Source organism: Limanda limanda, chromosome 2 (assembly GCF_963576545.1).
Source record: "Limanda limanda chromosome 2, fLimLim1.1, whole genome shotgun sequence".
In the NCBI taxonomy this organism is placed as follows: domain Eukaryota; kingdom Metazoa; phylum Chordata; class Actinopteri; order Pleuronectiformes; family Pleuronectidae; genus Limanda; species Limanda limanda.
The window spans coordinates 8,474,877-8,491,160 of record NC_083637.1 but is presented as its reverse complement, the minus strand read 5'-3'; the positions used below and the strand labels follow the sequence as shown (position 1 = coordinate 8,491,160).

General features: G+C 38.9%; 2 protein-coding genes across 2 annotated transcripts; both read left to right on the top strand.

Annotated features, from left to right (window-relative positions):
• Positions 1-1,109: 1,109 nt before the first annotated feature.
• On the top strand, positions 1,110-9,642 carry frg1 (FSHD region gene 1). The gene is made up of 9 exons (XM_061089864.1): positions 1,110-1,226; positions 2,350-2,417; positions 3,039-3,161; positions 5,561-5,618; positions 5,957-6,071; positions 7,164-7,268; positions 7,406-7,497; positions 8,890-9,000; positions 9,495-9,642. Exons 1-9 carry the CDS (start codon positions 1,168-1,170, stop codon positions 9,529-9,531), a joined length of 768 nt encoding a protein of 255 aa, XP_060945847.1. The 5' UTR covers positions 1,110-1,167; the 3' UTR covers positions 9,532-9,642.
• Positions 9,643-11,260: 1,618 nt separating this feature from the next.
• asah1b (N-acylsphingosine amidohydrolase (acid ceramidase) 1b) lies at positions 11,261-15,856 on the top strand. The gene is made up of 14 exons (XM_061083959.1): positions 11,261-11,378; positions 11,468-11,514; positions 12,298-12,388; positions 12,483-12,569; positions 12,659-12,737; positions 12,837-12,911; positions 13,001-13,046; positions 13,139-13,283; positions 13,373-13,427; positions 13,498-13,579; positions 13,815-13,946; positions 14,330-14,453; positions 14,539-14,595; positions 15,199-15,856. The coding sequence occupies exons 1-14, from the start codon at positions 11,310-11,312 to the stop codon at positions 15,286-15,288; spliced, it is 1,179 nt and encodes a 392-aa protein (XP_060939942.1). The 5' UTR covers positions 11,261-11,309; the 3' UTR covers positions 15,289-15,856.
• The last annotated feature ends 428 nt before the right edge of the window (positions 15,857-16,284 follow it).

The following is a 16,284-nucleotide window of genomic DNA, read 5'->3' as shown; positions in this document are numbered from 1 at the left end:
AACACAAGCCCCTGTCCAATTTGTTTTACTTCTTGACAGTGTCTTCAAATGATTTATCGCCTCCTGTCGCAGGTCCCGGATTGGGCCATTCCTGTCTAATGAGGCGATATTAGCATCAACAGTTATATGAGGTCACCACTCTTCAGGTCATCCCGCTCCTGTCTACATTACTTCATGTGACGGTTTTGAGGGAGGGGTGTGTGTGTGTGTGTGTTTGAGTGGGCGAGCAAGAAAAAGCCACCTCTTTAGACCCTGGAGCCTGATTCGTCGTGAATCTGAAACAGATTATTCTATTCTCAGTTAAACTGACTATACGGCAAACAAAGGTCACACAAAGGTGGAGATTATAAACCATTAAGGTTGTGAAATCATGTGGACTGGGGAGGACGCTGGGTTTTTACACATGTGTTGACTTTGAGGATTAAAAACAAGGGAAGTTAGGAAAACTACAGTATCTGACATTCTAACGTTTTAAGTGTTAACTGTATTAGCTACTGGATGTTCTAAATTTCCCTCAGGATTAATAAAGTATCCATCTATCTATCTATCTATTCCAATGCTGCAAAAATAAGCTTGTGCATATACACTGATACTGATGTCTGGACTTAGCCAATATAGACATACATAAATATATATATACATATATATATATATATAGCATCAACTGGGCTAATTTTCTTGTTGGTTTTACTTTTCATACACAAGTCACTGTGCAAAACCTCTTTGCAGTCCAATTATACTTTTGAAGTACTTATGCTAAATTTGATGTTAGATGTATTTGACAGTTTTATTATCTAGTTACTTTTCTACCGGGTGTTTAATAAGTATGCCACCTGTGTTCTGTATTTTGCATTTCATATTTTTATTCTGTTTTGTACTTTACTTACTCTCTTGTCTATACCTGGATGCATCAGTTTTAGGATTAAATTGAATATGCTACAAAGCATCAGTGAGAAAATTATTCTCTTATTTTAAACACTTAAGCATAATATCCCATTACTTTTACTAATGGAGTATATCTGTATAAGTACTTCTGATGCATGCTTGTTATGAAATCGCCTTCTGGTGAACTGCTTTGGAGTTTGAATGTCCCTCTGCGTCCGCCGTAGCATCACTCGGTGTTTGCTAGCTGTGCTAACCTGCTAACCTCCGGGCTAGCTGCAGAAAATGGCTGAATATTCACGGGCGAAATCGACCAAACTGGTTTTGAAAGGTCTCAGTAAAGGGTGAGTTCCTCTATCACGTAACAGCACACGTCCCTACAGCCTACTTTACTTTATTATGAGCTAACCGAGTGGATTCTCTACAACTTGTGCTAGCTAGCTACTAGCTACAACCTGTGCTAACTAGCTAATGTAGCATAGGCAAGAACGAGGAGGCTTTGATCTTTGCTTCCCTGTCTGTGATCAGTAACGTAGTTAAAATATCAAACCGTTACCAGCTAAATATGATAAATATAAATATGGTTCAAATGTTTTCACTGGCTGTCGAGCTCAGTCTGCGGTTAGAGGCGAGCTAACACACGAACACTAGTTATGCTAACAGCTAGCATCTCAACCATCAGTCAGTTTGGTGCAAATCAAGCAATGCTTTGTCTTTAAAATGTTGAATGGCACATTGTTGTGTTATTATTTGTGTTATTAGTAGTGGAACTAAATATGATCACAGATAAATAACTGCCTAGAAAACCTATACGTTATAGGATGCAGAATATTAGATCACAGCAGACTCTATAATTATAAATACTAGAATAATTAAGCATGTGTACTTCTTATATAAGCCTCTTTTATACTTAATGTGATAGTAAAAATGTTTAAATTGTATGTATTCATAAACATATAGGAACCACTTTGACAAAATTATCAAAACTTAAGTAACGTAGCTGTTTTATTTCGCGGCACTTCTGTGTCATTCTGCAAATAATGACATGTAATTGTTAAAGCAGTATTTATTTTAATATTAATGCATAAACTCAGTGTGAATTGTTTTGTTGTGATGATTTTAATTGTATGCATCAACCCAAAAAAATCAAACTTTCAATTCACGCTGTAGCTCCACAACATGTATTAAGAGACCTACAAGTCTTATTTGTGGAGGCTCTGCAGCTTGTGTCATAAAACTTTCATTCATGATCAAACTTGAATGATAACTTATTGATCAGTTTTCTATATTCAGAGTCTTGGCGTTGCATTTCAAGGAAAATATATTCACCTTTCCCAGAGTCAGCAGCTCCCAGAGTCCTAATGTTTACTTATGTTTTACAAGGTCAACATGTGTAGTTAAACATTTAATAGCCACATCTTCAATTAGCATTTGACGTGATTGCATATTTGTATTTTTTCTTCACAGGAAAAAGAAGAAGCATAAGGATAAGAAAAGAAAAGCGACAGATGATGAACAAAAACCTGATGTAGTTGGTGTGTTTATCTACTTTATTTATAAACTGTAAAAAACCACCTAGAGAAAACATGACATCAACATTAAGCTGCATGCAAGTGGCTGAGATGTTAAGGACAGTTTAGTATAGTTTCCTCCAAGACATTTAATTGTATGAATCATAATTTGTTTTTATTTATACTGTTGCGGATGATTGGAGAAAATCTTTGCCACATGTTATGTTATGTTTACGACAACATAATTACGATTTATTTAAATATGTGTAATGGAAAAGTTAGAAATATTAACAGAGAAACAATTTCATAGTCATAAACTGTTAGTATTTATAGATGTGTGCCTGATACCAGACTTTTAGGGGCTATATTATAATATTTGCTCACAGCTTGTCACAAAAATGAGAAGAACCAGCTACGAGTAATCCGCTACCCCGAGGTAAACACATTTTTAGCTGAGGAAGCATCCAAATCAAGATTTTCATAAACTCTAATCCTAAACACAGCTCATGCCTTACATCAGCACTGTTTACTGCAAAAAGAGACAGAGAGTGTGGATTACACCTTTGTGTTTCTGTGACTTTAAAGCAAACAGTGATGCCGTGTGTTATTGCATATTCTGACCTGGGTGTTTGTGCTCCTCAACAGATGGTTGGTGGTCCGTCACCAACTTTGGAGAAATAACGGGATCGGTTGCCCTAGAAATGCAGACCAACGCGTACATCCATGCCATGGATACCGGACTTTTCACCGTCGGTGCACCACACAAAGGTGAGCAGGTCATTTAGCAGAAGAGACGTCTCCTTCACGCTTTTATCAGCACTTTAGAAACTGTATATATTGTTGTGGATACCTGACATGACATTAGTGGTGGGGGAAAAAATCGATTCTGTTCCGTATCGCGATATTTTTCTCAATTTAATTGAAGCTCTAGGCTACTCTTATTTATATGATTATTCTCAGGTTTATGTTACTCTATTATGTCTGCTTGATGTTACTGTATTGTATTTAAATAATTGTAAGTTATGTGCTGGGAGCTCAGCGTTCATGTGAGAGGTCTCCTATTCAGAAAATAATTACAAAGGTCCTGTGTCCTGAATGTTGAAGGACAAAGTTTTTGCACTACCCTTTCTTAGTTTTTGCACTTCAGTTAATGTGTAGAAGACAAATGTTGTTCACAGAATTAAATGTGACATTTGAAGTGAGGTGTGCAGTCTTATTTTCCTAATTTTTTGTAATGCCTTTGAATAATATGGGGGACATTAAATCGCAACATATCGCAGAATCGAATCGCAATACTTGCAGTATCGCAATATACCGCAGAATCGCAATACTATTGAATCGTCACATTTTTGCCAATTCCCACCCCTACATGACATACGGTGTAATCACAGAATAAAAGAGATATTTCTGAGCTTTATACTAAGTTTCCCACGAATGTTTTGTGCTTTAATAACAACATCAACTACTATAAGAGTTATTATTCCTCTCACTAATGCATAGTATTATACAAACGGCATTCTCCTTTATTAGTAATTCCATTTCTACACAAATTCCTTGAGTTTCCCTGCTTATTTAGTGTAAAACAGACATCACTACCTGGGGAGAAACTCACTGTTATTGTCCGTCACATTCTAGTGGAATTGTATTGTGTTTGATAGAATCATGTTGTGTTACCATTAAAGGAAAAAAAATGTTTGTCCAGGTAATCACTCAAAACAAATTCTAATTAAAAACTAACAATCACTCTTTAGGGTTTTAGTTTAATAAGGGAGAGGAAATAAAACAAGATGATTGTAATTCATCGCCCCCCGGGCTGTGGAGAATTTTTCAATATTTCTTGACATGTTATAGACAAAGCAATTAATGGAGAAAGTAATTACCATCCGTTCAGCATCCGTCTTTCTAAAGCCGAAGCATGTCCGTGCGAGTAAAGATGATCATCTAACAATTAAATCTAACAATGTACATTGTGAGGAAAGTGGTGCAGTACTAGTTTACAGCGTTGGTGTGGTTTTAATTGTTTTTTGCAGAGTGATTGACATATTGGATAACGTGTATAATTAAAACAGTTTGGACAATATTGTAAACAACACGTTCTGCACACACTTCAGGCTTCAGGTGATTCTGTCCAAAAAGCTAAAAGTATTTGAGCAGAAAACGGGTTGAATTGAGGGGAAGGGCAGAGCTAACTTAGTGTTTTCACCCACTTCTGAAGGAGCGTTGCTGCGCTCACGTTGCACCAGTCCGCCGGGGAAGGAGAGAAGCTCTCACAATGGATTCAGCCCACGTTTTGTGAGAACCAATGAAAACGGTTCGGAGATTGAAGCATCCCAACTCCCTTAGTGGGCCCTCGTCATCTGCATGCACATAAGCTTGTTTCTGGGAGATGAAAGAGAGCGCGAGCCAGCAGTATAGAAAGAGAGATTATAGATTTTCCACACGCGCAGCACAGTGTGTGTGATGCAGTCTTTTGGAAAATTGCTGTCATTCACCTGCAGGTCAAAGGAAACATGCTGATGGTCTCTCAGCCAAACCCGAGGGTCATCCTGATATAAACAACAGATAATAAGCCTTTTGAAAAAGCAGCTTATCGTATTTTACTCTTTTTAATGCTTCTTGTGTTGATGTCTAGTCGACCCTGCTCCTCCTCGACCAGATGCCCGTATCACGCTCTGATGCATCGTTAAAAGCCAGGAAGTGACCTGATCGCAGGCGGGTCACAGTTCTATGAAATCTCAGGGCGCCCCGGAGACCTCAGTGTTTAAAACAAAACATTAAAATGCAGCACAGCAGTTATTTCCATATCATGCACTGGTCTGAGATCTGCAAAGTGCTCCACAGCCAGAGGATTTGAATGTATAAGACAAATATGGGATTTGTCTGAAAGATAATCTTGATCTGAAAAGAAATATGCACATTTTCAGTATATGATTCTTTCACAGTGAATAATTCAACACTGCATTATCTGTTTTGTGTGGCATTTCTGTCACAACTGACAAATCAGGGTTAAGTAACAAGTCAAAGATCTTGCATCAGAGAATATTTTATTTAACTTAGCTGCTGGCTTAGTACTTTTATTGTCACCTTAACAACATCTGTTTTCGTAGCAATTTGAAAAGTAATACTGACAAAGATTTAAAAGGTCAAACTTGTTCTGTTTATTTCAGAGGATGAAGGACCTGACCCTCCAGAGCAGTTCACTGCCATCAAGTTCTCCGACTCACGGTGAATACACACAAACTGCTCCTCCTGTTTGCATCTACACATTATCCTCCACCCACCGTATTATTACCCTACTTATGCATTTCATGTGAAGGATTTGTTTGTGTTGTCTAGATGTAGAACAGTCATTTATGCTTCCACGAGCACTTTCTCCTTTCAGAGGTTCTGTCTGTTAGAGATCTATTTCTCATGCGGTGGTTTAACCTTTCCTGTCGTAAAGAAAAACATTCTGCAGGAAGAGCTAATGATGTTGTGAACATTAGATTCGCTTTGTTGGTATTGTCTCCTCCGCTGCCAGGGAGAAATTCTGATCCTTGTTGTTGTTGTTGTTGTTGTTGCAGAATAGCCTTGAAGTCTGGATACGGCAAATACCTGGGAATAGACTCTGAGGGTTTGGTGGTGGGCCGCTCGGATGCCATCGGCGCCAGGGAACAATGGGAACCAGTCTTCCAGGATGTGAGTGAATCTTTCAATGTTTCATTTCGGCCATCCTTATCTTATGAGGCCAGTAGTAGAACACTATGTCACATGTATTGAGCAACAGCGCCCTCTGCCACCACATGTGACTATTCAATGCTTTTGTTTGTCACAAACTTTGTTGGATAAAGCAACATTTTAATCAAGGTTATCTTTGGTTTTGGGAAAGTAAACAGATACCTAAGCCTTCAACTTATATTTAAATATCAAGCTCAATAACTCATGTGTTTATTAAATCAAACAATCAATCAATCAAATTTTATTTGTATAGCCCATATTCACAAATCACAATTCGTCTCATAGTGCTTTAACATGGTGAGACATCCTCTGTCCTAAACCCTCAGCAAGAGTCAGGAAAAACTACTAAAAACCTTTTTAACAGGTAAAAACACGTAGAAACCTCAGAGAAACATGTGAGGATCCCTCTCCCAGGACGGACAGAAGTGCAATAGATGTCAAGTGTAGGAAAAACTTCATCGGGATTAAAGTTTTTAGCAGCATCGATGAGGGTAAACATTTTGAAGGATAACTTCAATACTATATGTCAAGCAGTCCTGCTGCATCGTCTCTGGTCAGCAGCCAGCAAGATCACGATCCAGCATCCAGATCGGATCCACTGTAGTCCACAGTCATTTTCCACTGCTAAATGTCAGTTGCCCATAAATACTTTTCTTAATTAAGTGTATTTGTGTCGGTAAAGTTATTATTTGTTTGTTACCAGGGATTGATGTTTGACATCTGAATAAGTACACATCTTTTATATTTGTGATACATCATGTTAGTGCTCCCCTGCCTGTCACCGCTCGCCTGATGCTGGACTGGAGTTCAGCCTGAGAGACACGTTGCTGTAGCACTGAGCAGCTCCTTCATTATGCAGAAAGCCGTAACACTGTAGCACGTTGCCCCCCCCTGTTGCTTTGTTGAGCCTATAAACAACCTGCCTGGCACAACCCTGAGCCTCTTCCACATCAAATATCAGGCAACATTTCACGCCTGTCACAACAACCAATCCCACTGCAATTCTATCTAATCTACTGCCTTCTCCTCTGTTTCCTCTGCGTTCTGCCTCAGGGCAAAATGGCTCTCATGGCAGCAAATAGCTGTTTCATCTCCTACAGTGACATCGGGGACATTGTTGCCAAGAACAAGACGGCGGGGGACGGCGAGATGCTGAAGGTGATGTGTAAATCCTGTTCTTCCTTCAGGATGCATGTTAATCCGAAGAGGAAGAAGGGGCATGTTTGCGGCCCCTCCCTTCAGGGGACTCCAGGTATTGAAATTGAATCTCTTTCTGTTTGTCCTCCTCTCTCCAGATCCGATCGAGTGCGGACAAAGACGTCAAGCGCAAAGATGACATTGCAGACGAGGACCAGGGCAATGTGAAGTCGTGTGAAATCAATTATGTGTGAGTAAGGTCTCGCCGACTCATTACACAGGCAGCAGCCCAGTCACAAACACATGAGGGAAACCCATGTTGGAACTCTTATTCTCTGATAAACCCAGTAAAGCCTTTAACCAATTTAAGATCTAAAGTCCATCCATACATTTTCAGCCACGTTGAAGTTATTTCACCCAAGTTCCTTCAAATTAACATCATGAATAGACAGATTTAGCAGAGTGTTATCTTTTGGAATCCTTAATATTGTTAAAATTATTTGTAGAAATACTGCACAATGTTAATATCCCTTTTTTAGGACTTCTCTATTGAATTGTATGTTTTCTGTGTTTTCTTGGCACTAATTTTTAAATGATTAATAGGCTGAAATTGTTTCCTCTTAAGGAAATCAATCTTTTATTTCAAGTATTTTGGTTCTTATGTTATTTGTGTTTCTCTGCATCAGTCTACTTATATGAATTTATAATATCTCTTGTGTGATTTAAACTACATTGAATACATTGCGTGGTGTAACACATATCTCTCAGGTTCTGCGTTGTTGATTAGAATAAAATCAAAGCAATCAAATTCTATTTCGCAACAGTTTGACATTTTACAGTTTAAGTGGTTTACCTCGTAGCCTCCTCTAGAAAAAATGCTAAATTACTTTATTCTAATCAAAAACAAAAAGACTTTATTTCCTTCATCATCCACACATTGTGTCAGACAGACCAGAATTTAACAACAACAGATCACGCACCTCAGCGACTTCCTCCTCAATCCCATGTGTTAAAGATGCAATTGATGGAGTGTTGTTTGGAACGAGGAAGCAAACATTACCACAGTTTAGCTTCTGATGCTGTTAGTGCTTTAATGTACGACCCGTCTGTAGCCGATCCAGTTCCAGGCAATAAATCTGAAGCTGTTGTGTTTTGTTTTTTTGGCTCTGCGTTCTTTGGCTTGCGCTCCCGCTCTATTATTTGTTTGAGATGAATGCTGGGGAAATGGACTCGTCATGTTGACATGTTGATAATGGCTGCCCTTGAGCCTGTGTCTTGATGTAGTGTTTAGCGTCTGAAATGCCTTTCAGGATGGAGCGCAGCCGGGGAATCATAAAACACAGACAGGCAAACTAAATATCCAAGAAGTTTCTGACAAGGTGCCTCGGTTGTTTTATAGCAACATATTTAATAGAGGTTAATTTTGAAGCTGTTTAAGGCATATTTAAAAGAAACAGCATTCATGAAGGAATGAGTCTTTACAGCCTGTGACGGTGAAGTGTTACCTTGAGACTTTAGTGTTTCTGGGGATATCAGTTGTGTATTTGTTGTTTTGTCGCAGCTAGCAGGCTTAGCCACTAACCATTTTCCTTTTGCACGACCATTGGTATTTGTCTTATTAATGTTGCCGTGTGTATTACAGGAAGAAGTTTCAGAGTTTTCAAGATCGGCGGCTCAGGGTCAACGAGGGCGACGCCGTCACGTTGAAGAAAGCCCGAACGGACGGGAAGTTCCATGAGTCTCTGCTCGACAGGTGTGAAAACAAGATCATAGCATATTCATTGTAAAATTTCTGCTGTCATTCTGCTTTCTGATAATTCTCTTTTGTAAATGTTCTTTTCTCAGAAAATTAAATTCATACAAAAGGTTAAATTTCCACAGAAACTTGGGCTAAATTCAAATCAATGCTTACCAGTGTATCCATATGCAAAACAAGCCAAATCAACAGGTTGACATTCAAGATCAATTCATCTCTGTTCCAAGATCCAAATTATAAACCTTAAATAAAGTATAAAAGTAAAGAAGTGCACTTTTCACTATGTTCTTGATGTGTAGTGTCAAAAGAAGCAATAAACAAAGCAGCAATTTCACTTGATGTTCAAACTGTTAAAAACTGAATTTTACTGAACTGAAATCTGTTTTTTAACTTAATGATACAATAAAGTCAAAGAGTCATAATTTGGGGAATGATGATAACATAATTGTTTGCATTCTTTGTGTTTAACCTGATCTTTCTTTTCATTTCAGGAGAAGCAAGATGAAAGCCGACCGGTACTGCAAGTGAAGATTCAACTCTGCTGCAATGTCTTTGTAAATGTCACCTTTTCATTATTGTGGTCTTTTAATCTCAGATTAGATGTTATTTTTTAATAATAATAAACATTACAAGGTTAAATCTGTTTTGTCTGGGTAATTATTCTACTTTGCAGCAAGTTGGATTAACCGGGGCGGTGACATTTCTACACATGAGCTGATCCACATTGTAAATAATCATCTATCGTTTGACTTTGCTATGAATCAACTGTTGCTTTTTTTTATTTGTTTGTTTGAATGAGGATTAGAAATACACAATATAAAAAGGCTCATAAATCCAACACTTAAGCAAAATTACGACACAATACATCAAAAGTAAAAGTGCTAGTTATGCAGAAAACGTCTGTCGTGAAATACGTACATGGAATATATGAATGGGCTACTATGAGTGATGCATCATTGTGTAAACTACTTTTGTTGTTGGTTGAGACACAACAAATATTAGATATTCTGCAAAACCAATATTCTTATGACTGCATTTTAGTACTTACATTACAAGTGGAAAGATAAATGTTTTAACCAGTGTTTACTTATTTAAATCAATGTGCTTGAAAAACTGCTTGGAAGAGGAGAAGTGAAGCTGCTGCACAAGAACAAGGAAAAATTAAATTAAATTTTTACTGCACTGTCAGATTTCTTTCCCCCTTAATATCTGATGACTTGAACAAGAAGAATCAAATGAATTCCTACCAGGCAAAGTAACTAGATAAATGTAATGGAGTAAAATGAACATTTACCTCTGAAATCATGTGGAACAGAATTATAAAGTGAAATGAAAAATAAATACAAATCTCACTGAAAGTGCAGTGTTTGAGTAAATGTACTTTTCTTTACAAACTGGAACCTAAGGTTGTGTCTCATTTTGTAAAAATGTGTTTGATCTTAGTTTGAAGACTGGGCGAAGAAAGACACTTCCAATGTTTGTACAATTAACCTTATAATATAAATAAATTCCATATATTAATAAATGTAAAGTCACTGGTAGGAAATTGTGCTTTGCTGCACTTATCTGATGCTAATCATTTTAAAAAACAAAATATATCAAAACTATAAGAGCTTGTAACATTTGTAATTAGCAATAGAATACACTCTCAATTCATTTCTATTTTTGTATATTTTGATTGATTATTATTTTTTATTTCGCATTGTATTTTTTTCTGTGTTTTTTTTGCCATATTTCCTTACTTTATTCTAAACAATGACTACAAGTACAGACAGCTAAGGCTTATGTCATCATTTCAAAGCTTTTGCTGGTGTTGATAAAGTATTAGGTAAACAAAATAACCCAATAAAAATAGCACAATAATATAAATAATTTATAAGAATAGAGAGGTCCAGTAAAATGAAGTAGAATTATTGTATACAGATGTTTTTCTGTGTATTTGTACCTTGATGTTATTGTTTCTGTTCTTGTCTCTGTTGTTAATAAAGAAGAAAAAGTGGTCATGTAATTTTACTTCCGTGTGGAATGGACGAATGTGCGTGGAGGGGTGTTCGTTATCACCGTGTTAATTATATTCATCAAGCTTTTCACTTTAATGCCAAAAAACATAAATTTTACTGTTTAATTTTACGATTAATCATAAATTAATTTAACTTGTGATTTTTTTTATTGGTTTGAAGGGTGTTTTATCCCTCCTCGGTAACTTCCGGTTCCCGCTGTGTTACAGTTATTCCCGCCCGCCGTCACCTGATATACCTCACGCAGTGGACCGGGCACAAACCCATTCTGGTTGAAAGCTGGTGAACATGTCTCCGGGTGTTGTCCTCCTCGCTGTCTCTTTCCTCTCCGTCGCTTCGGCTCAGTTCGTCCCTCCGGTGAGTTTTCGTTCATTTAAACTTTAAACTCGTCCACTGGAGAAACGAGTTGAAGCTTTGTACCTGAACGTGTTGTTTTGTTTCCACAGTTCACTGAGGACTGTCGCTCCGACATGTATCCGCCCAACGGACCCACGTGAGTAGCGTAACTCTACTGGGGCTAATGGGAAGATAATAACGTTTGTATCGTTAACAGGTGGAGAATCGCTGTTTGTCTACGTAACTCGTGTTTGATAACAGCTGAGAGCTGCTGCCTTCACTTACCCCTCGTTAATGTCCATGCTCAACTTCCGCACCCTGTATCTGATGGTTTTTAATCTAATTCCGCACAATGTACCTGATGGTTTTTAATAAAATTCCACACAATGTACCTGATGGTTTTTAATAAAATTCCACACAATGTACCTGATGGTTTTTGGTTAAATTCCACACAATGTACCTGATGGTTTTTGGTTAAATTCCGCACCTTGTACCTGATGGTTTTTGGTTAAATTCCGCACCTTGTACCTGATGGTTTTTAATCTAATTCCGCACCTTGTACCTGATGGTTTTTGGTTAAATTCCGCACCTTGTACCTGATGGTTTTTAATTAAATTCCGCACCTTGTACCTGATGGTTTTTGTGTAAAGTTCTGCTGCTTATAAAAAAAATGTTTGTCTGCTAGTGGTGGAAAACCGCCATGAAACAAACAAAATATAGTAGTTTGTTTATTTCTACTTCCTACTTTAAAATTAACGTATTACTCTGCTCCATATCTAACTATAAGTTTGAGATAATCTTTAAAACAGTTTATTGATGTACGATTAGCTTACATGGCCTCAACCTGATAAACATTGACCCCATCAAACGAGCTGTGATTGGATGTTTTCTTTGACGTTGTTGTGCTGGAGTCATTTCACATCTGTTCCCTCCTCCTCAGGTTCCGAGGGGCCGTCAGCTGGTACACGGTGGACCTGGACTTGCCCCCCAGCAAGAGGTGGAGCGCTCTGATCGCAGAGAAGAAGAATGATGTAAGTGAACTGCAGAGGACGTGACATGAGTAATTCACCCTAAAGTCTCTGAGTCTCACCTCTTTTATACTGGTGGTGTTTTCCTGTTTTTTAGCTGGTGACCATGATGCAGGCCGTCCGAGACCTGGCCGATGCCTTCGTTCCCAGTGGGAGACTCATCGAGCTGGTGGACGTCGCACTGGTGAGTTTCGCTTCTCCTGGGAACTGGTGTCACGTCTGTATTGTCACAAAAAGCTCTTGTGACTGAAGCGTTTTTCCAATTTTCCTCAGCCCTTGATGGCGAAAACTCTCCCGAAACCGTACGGTGAGGAAATGAAAGGAATTGCTGATGTTTCGGGGATTCCTCTCGGTGAGAATGCAAATGTTTAAACTTTTTTAACTCTTTGAAAAAGTCTTAAATTTACCTGTTCAATGAATTTTTCTTATTTTCTTAATTTCTATCATGTAGGTGAGGTCGTCTTGTTCAACATCTTTTACGAGGTGTTCACCGTGTGCACGTCAGTCGTCGCCGAGGACGATAAAGGTGGATCATCGTCCGAGACGTGTTGAGTAACGAACTTTAAAGTGATGCTACGTCAGCGCTGACAGGTTTTTGTCTCTGCTCTTTCTCAGGTAACCTCATTCATGGCAGAAATCTGGATTTTGGATTATTTATGGGGTGAGAATTTCAGTTTTTTAAGCTTGATCGTACTCGGGACGAAAAAAGACCAAACATCTCATTTCATGACATGAATTTGTCGCTCCTCGCAGCTGGGATATGAAAAACAAGTCGTGGATCATCAGCGAGAAGCTGAAGCCTCTGGTGGTGAACCTCGACTTCCAGAGAAACAACAAGACCGTCTTCAAGTCCACAAACTTCGCTGGATACGTCGGCATGTTGACCGGCATCAAGCCTGTGAGACCTTTGCTCTTTAACATTATCTAACATCACATGATGGAGGTTCCACATGTAAGAAACTTAATTACCGTCTAATTTCCTCTCAGCAAACATTCACCTTGACCATGAATGAACGCTTCAGCCTCGATGGAGGATACATCGGTGAGTAGAACCCACTCAGCTCCTCAGTTTGCACTGATTCATGATTCAATGACGACTCTCGTCAATGCAGGAATCCTGGAGTGGGTCCTGGGCCAGAGAGACGGGATGTGGATGAGCTTTCTCACTCGCTCTGTGCTCGAAAACGCAAACAGGTATTATTTTCTCATACTTTGACCTGGAAAAATCAGACACAAATACTCAAAGTTATAAAGAAAAATTCAAAAGGACACACAAGCAATGGTAACATATCTAATTTAATCAAATCCACTAGCAGACGTCATTTCCATGAGTTAAGTTCTAGATGTTTTGACTAAAACTTGAATGGTGTCTCTCCACGTCATGTCGCTGTCCCCCCCCAATAAATACATGTCTCTTCTGTCCCCTCAGCTACGAGGAGGCCAAAACCCGCCTGGCAACGACCAAGCTGCTCGCTCCGGCCTACTTCATCCTCGGTGGAAACCAGACGGGGCAGGGCTGCATCATCACCCGCTCCAGAGAGCTCAATATCGACTTGTTGGAGTAAGCACTGGAGCAGTTAATCCCAACTACACACAGAATTTTTGTTCTTGGATCTAAAGTCGAGATTCCAAAGGCCTCTTCTGTTAAAAATTCTGTTTGTAAAATCCCTGTTTAAATTGATTTTATACAGTAAAAGTCAGTCCTGGGTGTAAAGCAATCGAATGTAATCTACTGAAATGCAGCAGTAGAAGAGGTGGAGCCACAGGTCACCATGACTCGGCATTCCTCGTGTTTGTCTTGTGAAACATTAAACTGCTTCCTTAACCAGGAACTGATGACAGCTCTGGTTTCAGATCAGCTGATTTGATCCTATTTCACAAACCTGTTTTCATGTGGAGCAGCTGCCTGTCACACGCCAATGTTGTTTCCTCTGACTCCTTCAGGCTCGACCTGAAGCAGGACCGCTGGTTCGTCCTGGAGACCAACTACGACCACTGGGAGGAGCCTCTGTTCCTGGACGATCGCAGGACCCCCGCCATGAAGTGCATGCACCAGATCACTCAGAAGGTGAATATCCCGACGACACCGACTTCCTGTCTCTGATTTAGAAGACGTGATGCAATCATGTGACTCTGTTTATCTCTCGGTGTAGAACATCTCTTCAAAGACCATCTACGACGTTCTCTCCACCAAACCGGTGTTAAATAAGGTGAGTCTCTCCCTTTAATCTACCCGTCAAAGCTATTTGAATGATTTCAGATTAAATAACATTTATTATTTATTATTTATTATCTATTAACCCCTTGTAGACAAATGTCGCAAATTTGCCTTTCCGGTCTTTTTATCCCACTAATGCCTGATGGTGCAAATACTACACATACCATGAAGGTATTGGAAGTACTCTGCTTCCATCTAGTGGTCGGAGTGGAGAATACATACTAGCCCCTTGGTACTGTACAGCAAAGTTATTTTGAGATATTAAGCTGTATTTGAAATACTGTGATGATGGGACAGCAATGATTGTACAGAAACATATGTTGTTATTCAATTTCAAGCAAAAGCAGCATCAGTACAATAATCTACATACCAGTGACTGGAAATTGTTACATTACGGTTATGCCCCATTATGCCTAATGTCGCTAATTTGCCTCATACCTAAATTTTATATCTATTGTATATGCTATGTTGAAATCAACAATCTCCACTTAATTTAGCATCTGTATGACAGCCTAAAACACAAATAATATTTTTTTTATAGATTGGAAATTAATGCAGGCAATAAGGGGTTAATTTGTCCCTGTGTCTTTTCCAGTTGACCACTTACACGACGCTGATGCAGGTGTCTAAAGGGAGCCTGGAGTCGTACATCCGGGACTGCCCCAACCCCTGCATGCCCTGGTGAGGCTCTGATCTGAACTCTGATCAGTTTGTAAACGCTGAGCCGTCGACAGAAGCACTGAGTGAGACGAGCTCAGCTGATCTGGAGACAGAACCACAGATTGTCTCCCGGACCAAAGTCTGTTTGTCTCCCTGATGTCACTGTGATGTTTGTCTTCCCTGCTTCAGACAATTCAGGAATAACTTTAACCAAAATACTGAATCTCGCTTTTTCTGTTCATGAGGGAAACTGGTACGAAAGTGAATTAAATTTGTAAATGTTTTCTTTCTATTTTTTACTGTGAATCCTACATTGTTGCCCATGTGTAAAAATAAATTAAAGAAAATTTTAATGCTTTATATGGTCATTGTCTCTAATGCTGCCCATGCTCACCAGCTTTTACTGCCGGATCACTCTGAGTGATGTGTCTTAATCCAGGTTGTTTCCTTCTGTCACGGTTGTAACAGCTCAACCGTGACAGAAGGTTACAGGTACGGTTTTAATCACAGGACTCCTGATGACGTAACACTGATAAATGTACCTGCTGAACATGCTTTTTTAAAGATTGTTATTAAAATAATTCACACAATTACACACATTTTTTTTATTTATGAAGTAACTAAATGAATGCGTGTTGATTGAGATCTCAGTTCTTGTGTAGTCGTATTAATCATGGCGGACATTAACTTAAAACCATAGACTGTATAAAGATGGAAGTGGAACTGAAACCTTGTCATTGAACCCTACTTTCTCCCAAGGGACAAAAACCAAACTCAAGTCTCAGGTCAAATACACTTTTTTTCAAAGCTGGTTTTTAGATTTTAGATGGATCTGACCACACTGATATAAGTTATTTGATGCTGTAACAGCTGAGGCTGTTTGGCTTCTTCTCTGGATAGTGAGGAAGTGGAGATGAGTCGTACATCTTTATTTACCAACCAACCGGTCCTGCTGAGCTAAAACGCCGATTTGATTTAAATACTTATTACAAAATCTCCAAACTAGATCTAGACCAAGTCT

What these genes read in the sequence shown, in the direction of transcription:
- frg1 (XM_061089864.1), top strand. Translation starts at nt 1,168, where the DNA reads ATGGCTGAATATTCACGGGCGAAATCGACCAAACTGGTTTTGAAAGGT. An exon ending in ATCAAGTTCTCCGACTCACG is followed by an intron (nt 5,619 to 5,956) that starts GTGAATACACAC and finishes TTGTTGTTGCAG; the next exon opens with AATAGCCTTGAAGTCTGGAT. An exon ending in GGGAACCAGTCTTCCAGGAT is followed by an intron (nt 6,072 to 7,163) that starts GTGAGTGAATCT and finishes GTTCTGCCTCAG; the next exon opens with GGCAAAATGGCTCTCATGGC.
- asah1b (XM_061083959.1), top strand. Translation starts at nt 11,310, where the DNA reads ATGTCTCCGGGTGTTGTCCTCCTCGCTGTCTCTTTCCTCTCCGTCGCT. An exon ending in GATTTTGGATTATTTATGGG is followed by an intron (nt 13,047 to 13,138) that starts GTGAGAATTTCA and finishes CGCTCCTCGCAG; the next exon opens with CTGGGATATGAAAAACAAGT. An exon ending in CCTCGATGGAGGATACATCG is followed by an intron (nt 13,428 to 13,497) that starts GTGAGTAGAACC and finishes TCGTCAATGCAG; the next exon opens with GAATCCTGGAGTGGGTCCTG.